Source organism: Anser anser, assembly GCF_964211835.1.
Source record: "Anser anser genome assembly, chromosome: 26".
Lineage (NCBI taxonomy): Eukaryota > Metazoa > Chordata > Aves > Anseriformes > Anatidae > Anser > Anser anser.
The window spans coordinates 2,664,480-2,682,216 of record NC_139747.1 but is presented as its reverse complement, the minus strand read 5'-3'; the positions used below and the strand labels follow the sequence as shown (position 1 = coordinate 2,682,216).

The window sequence follows — 17,737 nt, the reverse complement described above, 5'->3', positions numbered from 1 at the left end:
CAGCGATGCGATCCCTACCCCTGCTCGGCCCTCCTTAGAAAGGTTCAGAGCCGGGAAACAGATTTTAAGCAGCACAAAGCCCTTTGGATTTGCACCCCAGACTTGTCCTTAGGTGGAAAAAAATGGGTCAAAACTGCAGGTTTTGTGCTGCTTCAAACCTAAACCTTCCATATCATTCTTTTCTCTCAGACCTTTGAGCACGATGCGCTCCGGTTACTCTTTATTTCTACATTGGCAAATGCCATAAAAGTAAGCAAATAATATTGCTGTGTCTCCGGAGTGGGCTGACCCACTTATTCGAGCACCAGCACGAGGCATTCCCTGCCGCTGGGTGGGTTAGTAAGGGAAAATCAGCCACTCTGGGGGTTAATCCCTGCGCTGGGCAGCTCAGGGCGTCTCTTCTCACCGGTGCACGTAGGACGGGTTATATGGACCAGCACCGAGGTTGGCGCCAGCAAGGGGCATCAGTGTGAATGCAAAGTCAGGGAGAATTGGGCCGAAAAAGCCGAAATCTGAAACGTCAGCTCTGTGGCCCTGCTGAAGCTGCAGGGGCAGATCCGGCCCCATAACCATTTATGCAACCTCGGAGGTGAAAGAGGTGTGGATGCGAGGAATTTGGCCCGTGGGTTTTGTTTCAGCCCTCGCCTAATCTGACCTAATTTACCATTACCTCGCTGAATGGATTAAGGTAACAGGGAGAGGCAATCCTGAATGTGTATAATTAAGCTTGCTTTTTCGTGCTACTTCCTGGACAGAAGCTTTTCATCGACTTGCCTTTCTGGTTTGGAGCCCTCGGGAGACAATGGGAAAGGCGCAGCCCCGCGCCGGTGCTTTCGGGATTTTCCGGTGGCAGCGGGCACCACGGGAGGCTGCCGGGACCCCACTGGGGTCACTGGTTTTGGGGACAAGCCCCACCGTTTGCTTGGAAAATGAGGTCCCCAAGGGATTGTGGTTCCGGGGATGAGCCCGAAGCGGTGTGGATGCTCCGCCACCAGCTCCTTGCATCGCCTCGGTCGAGTCTTTTTATTTTGGTGTGAAAGGTTTTGCTCCTTAGACAATGGTGAGCCCCAAAAGGATGAAACAGGAGCTCTGCAAATGGGCAAATAAAAACACATCTGGCTGGGGAGGCCAAGCTGAGCTCTGCAATAGGGAGTTTTAACCTAAAAAAAAAAAAAATACACAAAAATGCAAGAAGAGGAGAGGTGACACCTCAGCCCTGCTCCTGCGGGACTGCTCGGGGCTGATCAGTGGGGACAGATGCTGAGATGCTGTCCCCCTATCTGCCGGCCCCGGTGCCGCTGCGGGCTGATATTTGGGAGGGTGCGGGCAGGGCGGGCGCCGTGCTGCTGCCAGATAACGCACACACCTCGCTGGGGTCGCAATTTGAAATTGCAGATGCCGCCGACACAAGCTCTGGGTGTGCATCGCCGCTCTGGGTGTGCACCGCGCTGTTTTCTCCAGGTACAAGCGAGGGGCACGAACTATGTTCATAAGCAGCTAATATTTTCCCCGTCGCTGCAAAGAGCATGCATCTGGAAATAATTAGCATGCACAAAAACAGCTCGCACATTCCTCCCGGGCCTCCATTTTGTGCCGCCTGCAAGCTCTGGCATCTCCGGTTGTATCGGCCGCTCTCGGTATTTTCAATATGTGGGGACATCCCATACGGCCCAGGCCAAACTCTGACCAAAGCCTGCAGCAGAAGGAGAAACCGTGCTCTGCCCTCAGCAAACCAGCACGAAGAGCAGCTTTTTCTTTGCAAGCCTTGATGGCAGCGCTGGCATTTTCTATTTTTATTTTTTTTTATTTTTTTTTTTGCAAAAGCCTTCGCCGCCGCTGACATGCTGCTGCTTGTGCCTTTGTCTCTGCAGATGACGGCAGCATCGGGCAACAGCCGCAACAAAGCCATTCCCAAGAGTTCTGAGTTGCAGCCACCGCTTTTAGGTCAAGCTAAGCTCGAAAAGGGACCGAGGGGCTTCCTGGCTGGCCATGCACACCCTGCAGAGCTAACGAGTGGTGTATATCCACAGAGAAGGGCTGCAATGCTTCCACCCCATTAAAAACGTGCAGTTTTTGGGTGTTTTGGAGAGCCACAAACCCGCGGCATGGCAGCAATGCTCCCGGTGCTGCTTGCACCGAGTGAAAGGTGTTTCCGTAGCTGTGAAGCCACGTGCGTGTCCGTGGGCAGGAGGCAGGGCCGGGCAGGGTTTTGTCTTCAGTGCTCCTGGGGTAAGTTCATTAAAGCCCTTCAGCTAACGGGGAAAAACACACTGGAGGTGAGCGGCTTCGCTCTCAGCGCGTGGCAAAGTGGGAAGCAGAGCCCCAGCCCCATGCTGGTTATCTGGTGGTAGAAGCTGGTGTGCAAACCTGGTGTGCAAAACCTGGTGTGAAATCCTGGTGTGCAAAACCCGGTGTGCAAAACCTGGAGTGCAAACCTGGAGCGCAAAACCCAACATGCAAACCTGGTGTGCAAAACCTGGTGTGTAGACCTGATGTGCAAAACCCAGCATGCAAAACTGGTGTGCAAAACCTGGAGTGCAAAACCCAGTGTGCAGAACCTGGTGTGTAGACCTGATGTGCAAAAGTCAGCTTGCAAAACTGGTGTGCAAAAGTCACCATGCTTAATCTGGTGTGCAAAACCTGGTGTGTAGACCTGATGTGCAACACCCAGCATGCAAAACTGGTGTGCAAAAGTCAGCATGCTTAATCTGGTGTACGAAACCCAGTGTGCAGAACCCGGCGTGCAAAACCCAGTGTGCAAAACCTGGCGTGCAAAACCCGGCAGGCAAAACCGGTGTGTAAAACTCAGCATGCTTAATCTGGTGTACGAAACCCAGTGTACAGAACCCGGCGTGCAAAACCCAGTGAGCAAAATCCAGCGTGCAAAACCCGGCAGGCAAAACCCGCTGTGTAAAACCCGGTGTGCAAAACCTGGCGTGCAAAACCCGGTGTGCAAAACCCGGTGTGCAAAATCCGGTGTGCAAACCCTGGCCTACAGAAGCCACCATGCAAAACCCAGCCCACAAAACCCCGAGGCAGAGCCCAGCACATGGGCTCGCCCTGGGGACAGCTCGGGCACTGTTCCGGGCTCCGCGCGGAAAGGGGAAGCAAAACTCAAAGTGCTTTTGAGAAACCAACAAAGCGGCTCGGGAGGCGAAGATGAAAGGCTTTTGTGTGAGCACAGAAAGAGGAAGAGGACCTCGGGGTTGTCTCCTCGCGGTGTGACCGAGGCTTTTAAAGCCTGGGGCTGCTCTGGGTGCGCGCCGTGGAGGCAAAAAGTCTGGGGTGCGACAAGATGCAACGGGAGAAGGAGTGGAGAAGCCGGAGCTGGGGAATTGCAGGGACAAAATCAAGTTTTTCTGGGGGAAAAATAAAGTAATCTTCCAGAATAAATGTTTTTTTAGAGGGCCGTCAAGCGAAGCTATTCCCGCAGCCAGGCTCGGGGCTCATCCTGCTCCTGCATTCGGAAGGCAAATTATTTTGGACTAACGAGGGCTTCGTGGTCCTCATGGGGCGAAGCTGACCTCCCAAAATCGCCCAGCGCCCCGGAGAAGCGGCGTTTAACCCAGCCCTGCTTTATGCAACCTCCTGCAGGCCTCTGCCTGGGCACGCACTGCTCGCCAGCGGGGATTTGGGAGTTTTGCTCGCTTGGGTTCACCGGGACGAGCCGGGGCCGGGGCAGACGTGTGTCTGAAGGCACTTTCCAGCATCACGCTTTGCCCTGACCCAAAACCCCCGGCCCTCCCCATGGCATTACTGGGGCCACCAGCCCATTTTGGCCACGTGTTTGAACATTCCCAAGGGATCGGGGAGCACAAGCCGTGCCGCCGCTCGGTGGCAGCACCCAGCACGGCTTACATTTGGCCAAAATTCATCTTTTTTTTGGAGGAGCAGAGGAATTGGAGAAGAACTCCATTTCCCATCTCTTTGCCCAGCCTGGGCTCTGGGGGGGGTGACGATGCTCCGCTGCCACCCTGGCTGAAGGGGAGCGCTGCCACCGAGGTGTCGGTGTGGTGACAATTCGGGGAACACCCCCAGGACTTTATGAGGGGCGAATTGAGCGAAATTGGGGCTCGTTTGGGTCAGATTTATTTAATTTTTTGCCTGTAAATCCGCACAGGTTTGGTGCAGGTGGCCCCACAGCACCGCGCCTCACGGCGGCTAAGCAGCTATTCGCGTCCTTTCGCGCGTCCCATTACGGGTATGCCCGTGGCGCCCGCCTGCTCAGCGCGGCGCGGTCATTAAGCCCCGTAATTGCAATTAGCGAGCGGCCCCCGGCTGGGTCCTAACGCCCGCCCGCGCTCCCTCCACGGCCGAGGCCACGCCCCCCAGCGCCGAGGCCACGCCCCCAGCGCCGAGACCACGCCCCCAGCACAGAGGCCACGCCCCCCAGCACCGAGACCACGCCCCCTGACACCGAGGTCACGCCCCCACCCCGCAGCACCCTTCACCCGCCGCCACGCCCCCTCGCTGCAGCCACGCCCACCACTAAGCCACGCCCCCTCCCTTCTTAAGCCACGCCCCAACACCCCCCGCCCCCCTATGAATTCCTCCCCGCCCTACCTCACCCCTCTCTCGGTGCCACGTGTGCGCGTGCTTACGTCACGTCCGGCGGCGCCTCCCGGAAGTGGCGCTGGGGCCCGTTGCTAGGCGGCGAACGCGGAGGTGCGGGGCCGGGGCCGGGTCTGGGCCCGGGGGGGGGCAGCGGCGGCCTCTGGGGGGGGCCCCGGGCGGGGAACGGCGGCTGCTGAGCCCCGGGGGGAGGCCCCGGCCTCTGGGGGTGCCGTTGGGGGCGAGCGGGGAGGGGGCGAGGCCGGGCAGGGGCTCCCTGGGGGGGGCCGGGGGGGGGGTTGTGGGGCCAGGCCTGGGGTGTGAGGGCTGCGGGGGGGGGGGGGGGGGGATGGGGTCGTGTGGAGGCGGTGGGGGGTTAAAAATGGGTGTGAGGGGGTCGGGGGAGGGGAGGCGGTTCTCCTCAGGGAGAGGGGGTGCCCAGGGGGTGCCCAGGGGGTGGTGGGTCAGGTGGTCTTGGGGGGTTTCTCCAACTTTAATGGTTTTAGGATCTGCAGCCAGAGATCCTCAGCTGCCTGAGCTGAGCCGGGGGCGGCCCAGCTGCAGGCAGGGGCGGCTGGCATGGGCTGCATCCCATCAGGCGTTATCTGCAGGGATGGGCAGTGCTCAGCCAGTGTCCGTGTCCAGCTGTCCTCATTATGCGAGGTTTTTCCCTATGTCCAGGTGGAATTTGTTGTGTTTGGGTTTGCGCCTCCAGTCACCGGGTGTCACTGAGGAAAGCACTTTCCTCTTCTTTACATCCTTCAGTGAGATATTTGTAGGTGTGAGCGAGAACTCTTCCCTCCACACAGAACAATCCCAATTCTTTTGGCCTTCCCTCATATGAAAGATGCTTCGGTGCCTGATTTGTCTTTGTGGCCTTGCGCTGGGCTTGCTCCAGTTCATCCAGATGTGTCTCGTCCTGGGGAGCTCAAAACGGGGCTCAGCACTCTTGGTGGGGCTTCACGGAGGGAGGGATCGCCTCCCTCGACCTGCAGTGCTCTTTGTCACCGTGTCCGGACGATCACCTGTCTCTCACTGGTCTTTATTTCAGGCGCAGGAGAGCAATGGCTCTGAGGGTGATTGTGCCGTGTCAGTCGGAGGTGACCGGCTGACGTTGGAACGCCAGCTGCTTGCTGTCCGCCGGTCCTGCTCCTAGCCCGAGATGGGGAGGTAAGGATCCTCAAGGAGCTGTCCAGTTCTGGTGTCGTTTGAGCGAAGGGCGGGGAACCTGATTATGAATTCAAGGCTAACGATGAATTCAGAGGTGGGAGCGTGGAAACAGGGTCTAGACTGAAGTCAGAGCATGAGCAAAACTGAGCTAGAACATAACGAAGGAAAAAGCTCTCTGAAAAACATTTGACCTTTGCTCATTTCAAAATGATCTATGCCTCTTTTCGGTAACAAAGTCCGTCTTTAAACCAGATTATCCTCTCTGAATTTTAGGATCAGCATCTCGTGTTTGCTTCCTGCTTCTTGGCACTTCAGTATCTCCCCCGTGGGGTGTCCGCGCGTGCTCAACACGACGTTGCGGCAGATCGTCGTGATCGGGATACTCGCTGCCGCTGTCTCCTTGCTGTACTACTCGCTGGTTGTCATCCGCAACAAGTACGGGCGTGGGTCCAGGGACAAAAGATTCCACAGGTGAGAGCTGAAAAGACTCTTGGAGAGAGGAATAAAATGTGCTTTTGGCGTGAAAAACAAGGCACCGGCAGGGAGTGTGAATAAAATAAATGAATCGGGAAAATAGGTAAAAATTTGTTTTATTAATGAAATTTTCCTTCTACATTCCTTTCAATTTTTCAGCAATTCAGCTTTCTAATAACTTCTTTTAAAGTTTTGGTAGCAGGGTAGGAAAACTACAGGTGCAAGAATGTTGAGGGAGTTTTTTTTTTTCTGGAAGTTACTTCTGGTATTTATTCTGGGAGTTTGCTTATTATGGGTAGCACGTCACTTTCCTTCAGCACGCTACTGCAAGCTGTGATTCTTGTGATGGAAACTGTTGTCCTGTTTGGAGTCTGATGCTGAGAGAAGCTTCCATATGGAGCTCGGTTGCCAGGTGGTAACGCCAAGTTTTCTTCTAGATATCTTGCCCGGGTAACCGACACCGAAGCTACAGACACAAACAACCCCAATCTGAATTATGGAATCGTTGTGGACTGTGGCAGCAGCGGCTCTAGGATTTTTGTGTATTGCTGGCCGAGACACAACGGTAACCCCCATGACCTGCTGGACATAAAACAGATGAGGGACAAGAACAGAAAACCGGTGGTTATGAAAATTAAACCAGGTACCAGAAAGAAATTATTTTACAGCATGATTTTTCTAGATAGCCGTCTGTCCGACCTTTGTTTTTTCGAGCCCTATATTTAAAATGTCTGGGTAAAGGATACTTGCAAGTTGTCAGCGTGGCGCTCCTTTGGGTTTGCTTTGCAGACAGCTTTGTTCATCTTTAGAGCTTGAAACGTGACACTGACAGGCAGGAGGGAGAGGTTTCTCTGCTTACGGAGACAGTTGTCAGTTAACTCGGGTCTGTTTATTTAGTGAATAAGTAATCTGCTTTCTCTAAAGCTATCCGAACCAATTATTTAATTAGGTGATATAGCCAACACAGGCTTTTGTTTAATGTTTAGAGGGTGATTAAGTGTTAGCTTAATTATTCATTTCTTATGTCTGTAGTTGATTTCCTGGGTTTGGTTTTGGTTTGTTTCTGCTCTGTGGTGGTTAGCAAGGTTTCCTAGACAGGAAATACCCAAAGCTTGAGTTGCTTCACATTCGTATTTATCTGTTTTCGCTAGGTATTTCGGAGTTTGCCAGCTCTCCTGAGAAGGTCAGTGATTACATTTCTCCGCTTCTGAGCTTTGCTGCTGAACACGTGCCCCGTGCAAAACACAAAGAGACTCCTCTTTATATTCTGTGCACTGCAGGAATGAGGATTCTGCCAGAAAGGTTATTGGCTGCCTTATTTTTAGTGTTTAGAATAGCGAGCTCGGTGTCTTTGGCTATTTTTAACTGCTCAAAATGGAATTTTGCAGCCAGCAGAAGGCAATACTTGAAGATCTGCTCACTGATATTCCCGTGCATTTTGATTTTCTGTTTTCGGACTCGCACGCAGAGGTTATTTCAGGGAAGCAGGAAGGTAGGTTAATGTTGGAAAAATAATTCTAATCTTTGAAACATTTATTACTTTCCGGGTACAACTTGAACAATTTTTTATTTATTTATGGCTTTTTAAAATTCTGGTTCAGTTGTGAGACCTTATTCCTCAGTGGCAACAGATGGAGTGTGGAGATAATCATCTGCTGTGATCTAGCTTGTCTAAATGTTTTCTAATTAGCAGTGAAAATAGCTCATCTGTGCTTAGCAAGGATTTTAATCAATTTTCTCACCCTTTAGAGAGGAGGGATCAGGATAAGGCACAACATTCTTGATGAGGAGTGGGAAAAATGGTTTCTAAAGGAGCGGTGTTTGGTTGTGATCGGCTTGCTAGAGGCTTAAAATCATTTTAAAAGCTAAGGTGCTTTTTTATGGAATTTAGACATCAAATTGTGTTTAATATATTGAATTGGGATTTTCGTCCGAATCTTGACTTGGAAAAGAAGGCAGAATAATGTGTCAGGAATGTGTAACGTTTAAATATTTTATTATAGAAAATATGAGCAGAGACATAACTCATATGCAAAAAAAAATCCTCTTTGTTTTTAAGTTATTCCTGAAATGTCCAAATATGTTTTCTTATGCACGTAGGAGTGTATGCGTGGATTGGCATCAACTTCGTTCTTGGAAGATTTGAACATACAGACGATGGTAAGTATCTTAACCGTGAATTTAACTTGGATTTTAGGAAGGATTTAAGTACGTTGCTGTGCTTTCACTGTCGATGGTGTGTTTTTAGATAAAGATTTTAGTGCATAGGACACGTGCAGATGCTGATATTTGTTTAACTTGCAGGTGAAAGTTCAGTGATCTGCATTGCTACAAAACAAAAATCGCTACAAGTAGTGCAGTGCTGCTTTAGGCCCATCCTGGCTGTATTTTTCAATGTTTTTTTCATTCTTTTATCCAGAGGATGAAGCCATCGTGGAGGTGCACGTCCCGGGCAGCGAAAACAAAGAGGCTATCTTCCGTAAGAGGACAGTGGGTATTCTTGACATGGGCGGAGTGTCGACTCAGATAGCATACGAAGTCCCTAAAACTGTAAGCTTTGCCTCTTCACAGCAGGTTATTATCTGTGCAACTTTCTTCTTTTCATTTTGGTTTATTTTAATGCATTTTCGTTCTTCTGTTTTCTTTGTTTTGAGTCCTATTCTTCATTACATCACATCCAAAACAAAGGCAAGAGAAGATGGCAAAAAAGAGCCCTTCATCAGCTAAGCAACTCATTTGTATTTTTGTCACTTTTAAGTTTAATTGCATTCTTTGTGTGTGCATGTGTGTTTATACAATTTTAAATGTGTTATATTTACGGGACTCTGTTCTAGAGACCTAAGGTTTGTTTTTTGTAAGAACTTGTGTGAGATATGTCTTTTTTCCTTCATAAGTTGGGTTGGTAGAAACTGAAGAAGCAGGGCATGAGGATAACAGTGTGCAGTTTGTTGAAATGTTACCTGCATCCTCAGCACAAGTCATCTGTTGTAGGAAGCAAATCCCTTTGTTGAAAGTCCTAAAGGGAATGTCACTTGTTCTAATTGCAGCATACTGAGTTCTAGGGTAGCTTCTGAATTTTTAAAATAAGATAACCACCCATTAACATCACTTAGAAATCATCTTAAAGTCAGAATAGCATAAAAGCCCCGTGGTTTGACTCTCAGTGCACTGTCATGATGAGATATGTGTATATTTTATATTATATATGTGTATTTTAAACCAGATTATGGTTTTTCATTATTACAGGTTTTAGTAACTACACTGCCTTTCAGACAGGTGGTGTAACAAATAGCTTGGACTATTAAAAGAGTGGGCATTCAGATTCAGAGCAGATTGCCCTGGTTGAGTATTAATTGGAAATAAGAGTTGCAGCTGATTGATGATGCCTGTTTTATGTCTTTATCTGAGCGTAAACCAATACAAAGTAGGTATTGTGGCTGGGGAACCTGTTCAGGTTCCTAAGCAAAGAAAGGACGACAACTGGCTGTGGTGCTTACGGTCTCACTGCTGTTTCTCATTTATAACATCTGTTGGAAACCCCGCAATGTTGTTCTACTTATCTAAGCGTGTTCTACACGAAGTGCTTCTGCTACACATCCCTTAAATATTTGAGAAGTTACTGCAAGTGACTGATGTATGGTATGTGGAGAGAGCTGAGTGACTGACAGTTTCCTGGAAAGCTTGAAAACTTCCAAACTGGAAAATGAAGAACAGCTCTGCTGGGCAGACCAGAAATCTAGGCAGCCTAGCAATTAATAGCATGGGGACTCGGTCAGAAGTAGTATCGTTGAGCTTCCTAGCCGTAGCACGTCCTTTTCCATGGGAAAAGGTACTTCAGTGTCCATAGTAGCAGTTCTTTAAGTATTGATAGCATCCAGTGTGGTTGTCTGCAAGTAACATGCTTACCTATCAAATCGAAGGTAACGTGGACCTATAAAAAGCAAAACAGACGTGTAAGGATTGATGTTTACAGATATCAAGTGCGTCTTGTTTTTCAGAGAGCTAGTATTCAGGTTCTGGTTTGTGTTGTTTACACCTAATCGTGGTGCTTGTGCTCCTACAGGAGGAAGTTGCCAAAAACTTGCTTGCAGAATTCAACTTGGGCTGCGATGCTCATCAAACGGAGCATGTGTATAGAGTCTATGTCGCAACATTCCTTGGCTTTGGAGGGAATGCAGCACGCCAGAGATACGAAGACAGCCTATTTACCAGCACGGTACTTAAGAACAGGTAACTAGCTTCAATTCCTTGGCTATATGGCTTCTGTAACCCCGAACTTAAATATATTTAGTAAAGTATCTTGATATAAAATGTAATTTCTAGTGTGCTATGTGGAACGCTGAAGTTTCTTTAAGTGAGGATGCTGTTTTGTTTTGATGCTGTTGTAACTTGGAGCTTGGTGTTTCTGAGCTGCGGTTGTTACTGTGTTTGTGTTGTTTTTTTTAACCAGACTGCTGGGCAAGGAGACTGGCATGACTTCTGATGCACCGTACCTAGACCCTTGCCTGCCCCTGGATGCTCAGGATGAGATTCATCAAAACGGACAGATAATGTATTTGCGGGGAACAGGAGACTTCAATCTGTGTCGTGAAATTATTCAGCCGTTCATGAACAAGACTAACGAAACCCAGACATCTCTTAATGGTGTCTATCAGCCTGCTGTGCACTTTCAGAACAGTGAATTCTATGGCTTCTCAGAGTTCTATTACTGCACTGAGGACGTGTTGCGCATGGGAGGAGATTACAATGCTGCTAAGTTTACTAAAGCTGCAAAGGTAAAGTATTCTTCAGAGAAACTCTAGTTTGAAACAGGTAGCCTGTAAAAGCACTGGGATGCAGGGTGGTCCAGTTCCAGAAGAACTGTTGATACTGGAGGAGTCCATGCTGCTTCCACCTCCTGCTTCTATTTAGGAATGCCTTAGAATTCCTTTCTCTTTTGTTTTATGTATTCTGCACCAGTTTCCCAGATGTTAATCCTAACAGGGATCAGCCTGTTGGGGACAGTAATGCCACGGTGTAAACTAGAGGAACGTGACCCGCTCTGTCAGAGCCGTAAGAACAGGCTTCACCTCCAAGTGTATGACTAAACAATCTAAGTCCTACTGCGTATTAATTTTACCACAAACGCTGAGTACGGGTCAAAATGGTTTTGTACAAAATACTGTGAAATTTGTGGTCAGGCTTAATAGCAATGCAAAGGAAACTGTTATTTTTGAGTGTTCTAGCCTTTGGTATTTACAGAGCACCTTATCTAGTGGCATTTTTATCTTTTCAAGGCAGAAGCAATGTTTATATATTTTTTTTTTCCCTTTCTTTAAGGATTATTGTGCCACTAAGTGGTCTGTCCTGCGGGAACGTTTTGACCGTGGTCTTTATGCATCGCATGCTGATCTCCACAGATTGAAGTAAGTATTTGTGTTTGTACAGCAAATTCATTCAGGCAGAGTTGCCAGGGAGCGGTCATGTCCAAATGGTCCGTTTAATGAAATCATTGAAAGTGTGAATATAACCTTAAATATTGCATCAGCCGTAAAAGTTACTGATAGTCCCATGTCCAAGTGTGCTCCCTAGTCCTTTGGGACTCTGTAACTGCCAAAAAAAATAAATGCCTGACTAGATGACCCTCTTTTTTATAGGTACCAGTGTTTTAAGTCTGCTTGGATGTATGAAGTATTTCACCGTGGCTTCTCTTTTCCTGTGAGCTACAACAGTTTGAAGACAGCCCTGCAGGTGTACGATAAGGAGGTGCAGTGGACGTTGGGAGCCATTCTTTACCGAACGCGGTTTTTGCCTCTAAGGTACCCCTTGTTTTCTCAGATATCTGGAAACAGTTTTTTGGATGGAAGGGAAGAGTTTGCATGAGGGAAGGTACAGTGATAGCAACGCAGCTGACAGATAGGGGGAGACAAGATGCCGCTTTTAGTGCATCATACAGAACCTGAGTGTGTTTCAGGTAGCTCAAGTACTGCCTGATAAAGCCTGTTTTACTAAAAAGGGTTCTGTTTTCTTTGGTAACATGATTTGGAGGCAAGGCTTGGTTTACAATTTATGTCTGTTCTCTCTCCGATTCTTTTCAGAGACATCCAGCAAGAAAACTTTCGTGGAAGTCACTCCCACTGGAGGAGCTTCTCCTTTGTTTACAATCACTATTTGTTTTTTGTCTGTTTTCTGATCGTGCTGCTCTCCATCCTGCTTTACCTGCTAAGGCTCAGACGGATCCACAGGCGAATGCTGCGCAATAGCTCATCTACTTCCCTATGGATCGAGGAAGGCCTCCCACCACAGAAGATCTCAGGAGCCTTATGAGATGCTGTGATGGAGAGTTTTTATTGGACTTCCTGCACAAAAAGCCATTTTTGCCTCAGGGTTTCTCCTTTTTGTCCCTTTAAATCATTGAAGAAGAAGATTGGCTGGAGCGTGGAGTTCAGCTAGGCTTCGGAAATACGGGGAAATGGGGGTCAATTTGGCTTAGTCTCATTAGACAGTATCTGCCAAAAATTACTTATTTTTTTTAATATTGCACTTTTGTGTGTAATGGGGCGAGTAAAGACTCGATGCCAGTAAGTGAGAGGCAGCAACTTAAGCTGTGTGGTAAGAGAAGAGAGTGAGTGTGAGTTCTCGTCCTGTGGGTGAGACTGTGAAATGCTGTTAGCTAGGATGAATGAGCTTTATTTTTATTTTATTTTCCAGATTCCGGGATCGATATTGCTAGACTTCTCAGTTCTGGATCTCCTCAGTCAAAGAAAAGGAAGTGCAGGGTTTTCAAAAGCCAGTTAGAAAACTTCTTAGATCAGCTTTTCTCATTTTATATTGTGGAATAAGTACTGTGATGGAGAAGAAAAATCTATTGCACCCAATGCTGTACTTCCAAAGAACTACTTAAATCAGTTTTATTTGTGACAGTTATCTGATATCACAAATATCTGTCCCTTTTATCTAGGAAGCTGTATCTCCATAGTTGCAAACCTCACTACTTTTTAATCTTTTATTTCTGTTTCATTCAGAGATTGCCCTGAAACTCCAGCAAAGTGAAGAGAACTGGAATATGCCTCGGCTTGTTTCCACTAGAGTAGACATGCACAGTGTCTTTTTTGTTTTCAAATACTCTGAACTGTTAATTTATATTTTATTTAAAGCTGTTAATTTTACTTGAAAGTAAATTTGTCCATGATTAAAAGTGGGATTTATATGAACGTCTGGTGTATGGATTTTTTATTGCACAGTATAAATCACTTCTGTTCTCACGAACAGAAAAATCTGAGTTTTGTTTTATATTCTGCTGGGTTTTTTTTGAGCTGTTTTTTTTTTTTTTTCCCTGAGTGAATGCACAGGCTGCAGGCCTCTCACTTCTGGTGTCTGAAACTGTAGCACAAACTTGTTGCACTCCTAGGCTGATAATGGTTATCAGACAACTGACAGTGTTGATTGTTACAGAGCCTGTACTTCCTCTTTCTGAGATGCTTAAAACTGAGTACAGAGCCTCTAATTGTGTGCTTAGATAAAGCAGTTCCCCTTTGGACAAGGATTGACGTTAGTGGTAAAGTGGAGAGGAAGTGTCAGGGTGTGACTTGGCGCTATCCAGGCAGATGCCAAGTGTCTTTTAGCAGAAGAGATGGAGTGTTTCAAATACAGAATGCAGAATAAAAAAATACTTTGAAAAAAACATAAAACACTTGAGGAAAACATTTTGGATCCAAACAAGATTTCCTCTTAGATGGAATGATACCCATGCCTGTGATGGGTCAGTTTGTGATAATGCCAATCACTGACCATCACTTTCACAGCTTGTTTTTTTTTCCTTCCGCTAAATTTTCCCTCCCCTTGCTTTTTGGATTTGTATTTTCATGCGTGCGGGTTTTCTGCCGCACAACATCTCTATGGCTGTAATGTTAACTAAAAGATTGGTGGGGAATTGGCTGAGATTCTTTAAACCCTGACTCCCAGCGGTTACAACCCTGACCATCCAGAGTTTCATGGACTGACAGGAGTGTAGCAAGCATCAGGTGTAGCACGGGGGCTCTATTTACTCCCTGCAAGGCTGGAGTTAATCCATTGATCTCCCACAGGTGCAGGGGGCATAGTGAGAGGCAGCTGAGTTAATGAGTTAATCAATTTTCCAAAGGGCACCCAGGGGAAAGCCGTTTCACTCATCAGAAGCAGGGCATATAAGGACTGGGAGAACATAGGGCTAAGGAAAAACAGACTTTGCTGTGCTTTGGTGCTCTTCAGCGCTGCTACTGCTTATCTGAGGCATTCTAGCCTCAAAATGAAAGGTTTTAGCGCTGCTGGAGAAGGACTGTTCTCTACCCCGAGAAGGTGCAGTAGAAACGTGGTAGGATGGTGGGGAGGGGAGCAAAGCGGGAAGGATGGTTTGCAGAGAAACTGCCTGGTCCCTTCGGATTGATTTAGCAGTGGTCCTCTGGTAGATTGCTGTCGCTGGGAGAGGGGTGAGTGCATTGAGAGGATTTTCAGCATTCTTAGGATGCAAAGCTGTAAACGTATCGATTGTCCTTGGCCTGTATCTCCAGGAGTGGAGCACCAATGACTTTGAACCTCTGGCATTTGCTTCTTGCAGGAGCTGTTTTTAATGCCGTAACTGGGATGTGCTTGGATTTGGGGAATGGAAATAAGTAGGGCTTGTCCTGTGGATGTGTGTTTTAGAAGACAGACTATTAAATACTGCTTGGAGTACCAGCCTGGCCATCGGGGCATGCGTAGGGGACCAAACGGTGCTGAGTACTGGACAGATTCTATATGTACAAGCTTCTGGTGTGGTCAGGGAGTGTGTCAGTGCGAGGAGGTGATGAGAGCGCCCTGCAGGTCACCCTGCTCCTGTAGCCTCGCTGCTTCTGTGTCCGCGAGGCGATGGGACGGGCTGCGGGGTAGGACTGGCGAGCGGTCTGCTCCTCGGGGGCATTGCCTTTGAGGTGCTCCTTGCTGATTAACGGCTAACGAGGCTTTGGCAGCCCAGTGCACGGCATGAAGGGACAGGGCGCCTAGATCTGCTGTGTCCGTGCTCGTGCATCATCCTCCTGCAGGAAACAGAGCAAGGTTTCAGCACACGGACAGCGTGAGGCCCTTCCCACCGGGGTTCTGCGTGAGTTCGCTGCGTGTTAGCGTTTGCAATATCGAGGCTGACAGATGTGCGGGTGCCTTTAATTGCTTTAAGAGCTTAAAGCCCAACAGGCACGGGGAGGAGGCGCAGATTTTCAAAAGCAATCAGCGAAGCGCCAAACCTAAACGCCTGGATCTACCAGGCTGCTGTGCTTTTTGGCGCTTGAATTATCCTGGGACAAGTAGCTGCAAATTCAGTTCTTACCTTCTTTGGAAATGTGGCTGTCTAGTCCCAGTACTTAGAATTAGTGTGTGTTATGTGGATTTTATGCTGTTTTTTGTTGTTGTTGTTATTGTGTTTTTTCATATTTTTTTTCTGATCATCTGTAGGGATTTGATGAGGCAGGGACTCTGGAAGAGGATGAAGGTTGCTGTGTATTTGGGACATCTGAGAAGGAGACTAAACCCACCTTATTCTTGCATCTCTTTTTGCAGCTCCAGATTATTTAGGAAAAAAAAAAAAGTGAGCCTTTCCATCCCACCCTACCCCCTGGACAAGCCTTCTCCCAAGGGACTACACTAAACAACAGCACGAGGGGAAACGTGATTCCTTTGAGAGACTTAGGTACTGAGTGAAAACAGGTATTGCTGTCCCTGGGCTCGGATTCCTAAGTCCCAATGGCAGTGTTTATCTGTTTGTGTCCGTTTCTGCATTAACATGCTTTGTTTTCTTTCTCCTGCTGCTTCTGTTCGCCTTGTCCTTTCTCCAGGTCCATTAAGGACAGGTAAGGCATGCAGAAAAGCACAAAGGAGAGGCAAGGGCACTGCTCTCTGACCTTCCCCGGTGACCTGGAATGGACGGGAGAGTGACACCGAAGCTTTTGGCTTCACGGCCTCTTAAACGTATCATTCATCTTTTTGTTGCTTTGTTTTTGCGTATGGGGAATGTCCAAACACAGGGCCAAGCGTGGCCCCTAATGGAAGAAATGGTTGGGAGACATTGGTAATGGGTGGAGATGGAGAGCCTGGGGAAGGGGAGAGGCACGCAGCTCCTCCAGGAACGCCAGCCCTACCGAGGTAACCCTACAACGTGTGAAAACAAAAGGGTTTTCTGCCTCTCCGCAGCACTCTGCGAAGGGGACGGTCAGCAGCAGTGACTTGATGGCGTGCCTGATCGGGGGCACCTTGTTCTTTCTTGTCCCATTGTTTCTGCCATTGTTGCTACTAAATAACGCATGAAGCTCTTTGTAAGCCGAAACGAGCCTCGTGAGGGCTTGCTGTGTCCCTCTCCCCGGGTGCTAGCTTCTGTGGGCGTAGTTTTCGGGGACCTGGTCTTGGTGGTTGTTTTTCAGGTCACCCTCTTTCTCTTTAAAGACTGGGAGGATGACAATGACTTTCTCACCTGCTCGTTTTTGGATATCTTTGGATGGGTGGGAAGTGGTGCTAGGAAATTGCTTGGGACTGGGTTAGCAGTGTCTTCGCAGGTGACGAGCAATTTGTGGTGCTGGAGATGTTTTTAGGGCACCGACCTTTGAGAGGGAGCACTCAGCACACTTGTTCCAGGCAACTTACAAATGCACGAAGTCACAAAGGTGATGTCCTGGTTTTCCTAAAATCTAAATGTTTTCCAGGGACCTGTAAGCTACCAGCTCTGCATTCTCTGCTACAAATAATGTGCAGAGCAGGATTTGAACCTCCAGATCAAAGATGTTTTCTATTCCTAGGTCTCACGTTTATGGCATTTTACCAGCATCTGCTGATGATCCCATTGGTGCCTTGCAAACAAGATTACAACAGTACCATTTTTTCCCTCATTAAGTGGGCTCTCGAGGGTGTCATGGCCCAAATTGGCAGGCAGCAATACATGGAGCAAGGCAGTAGTCTCAGGCAACTCCTAGTGCATCACCTGCTGTGAAAGCTGGGAGGGCTCAGCTCCTTGCTGATCCACGCAGATGTGAAGGATGTTAAGGAAACGGTGAGATCAGACTCAGGGGTGTGCAATGCACCTCCTGCCTAGATGTTCCCATCTGCAGCCCCTGTCCTGCCCCTGCAGCGAGCCCTCTTGCAAATTCAGCAGCTGGAGTCTCTGAACCGATTGTTCAGGTTTTCTACATAAGAGCAGAACCACTGGTAGAGGCTGACCTTGTTAAGGCATGTTCTTTGGCTCGTCACAGTGAATCAGCACAAAAGACGTTAAAACAGATGTTTCCATAATGTCTTTTAAGGATGTGGAGGGATTTGCTGCGTTTGCCCGGGTGTAATGGAGAGCAGTACATTGTGTTCTTGATTATCCTCCCCCTCTGATGCTCAACCACCCTTATTCTGCTTCCTTCAGTTCCTCTTCTCTTCTCCTTTTCTCCTGGACGCAGCTTTCTCAATCACAACAAAATAAATCTTGCGACAGGCTGGACTGGAGGTCAGCTCTGACTGCTCAGGGCTCTTCAGGGCCAGAAGTCACTCCTCCGGCTCTTGACCCCTGGACACACAA

General features: G+C 48.2%; 2 protein-coding genes across 5 annotated transcripts in view; both read left to right on the top strand.

Annotated features, from left to right (window-relative positions):
* The first annotated feature begins 4,530 nt into the window (after positions 1-4,530).
* Positions 4,531-13,388, top strand: ENTPD4 (ectonucleoside triphosphate diphosphohydrolase 4). 3 transcript variants are annotated; one of them, XM_083811665.1, is made up of 13 exons: positions 4,531-4,665; positions 5,603-5,721; positions 5,995-6,192; positions 6,633-6,838; positions 7,347-7,497; positions 7,584-7,687; positions 8,296-8,355; positions 8,615-8,745; positions 10,259-10,425; positions 10,646-10,970; positions 11,515-11,600; positions 11,832-11,993; positions 12,273-13,388. In XM_083811665.1, the coding sequence occupies exons 2-13, from the start codon at positions 5,714-5,716 to the stop codon at positions 12,499-12,501; spliced, it is 1,827 nt and encodes a 608-aa protein (XP_083667791.1). In that variant the 5' UTR covers positions 4,531-4,665; positions 5,603-5,713; the 3' UTR covers positions 12,502-13,388. The 3 variants fall into 3 exon arrangements, with proteins under 3 accessions (XP_083667791.1, XP_083667789.1, XP_083667790.1); XM_083811663.1 differs by having other exon boundaries at positions 8,615-8,769; XM_083811664.1 differs by lacking the exon at positions 4,531-4,665 and adding an exon at positions 5,304-5,326 and having other exon boundaries at positions 8,615-8,769.
* A 2,663-nt stretch (positions 13,389-16,051) lies between these two features.
* The window catches only part of LOXL2 (lysyl oxidase like 2), a 53,600-nt gene continuing 51,914 nt past the window's right edge, over positions 16,052-17,737 (top strand). The window contains exon 1 of one of the 2 annotated variants that reach the window (XM_083811633.1): positions 16,052-16,152. The gene's annotated coding sequence lies outside the window, so the exon portion shown is untranslated. Of the gene's footprint in view, positions 16,153-16,974; positions 17,137-17,737 lie in introns of those variants that run through there. The other variant, XM_083811632.1, reaches the window with a different exon arrangement.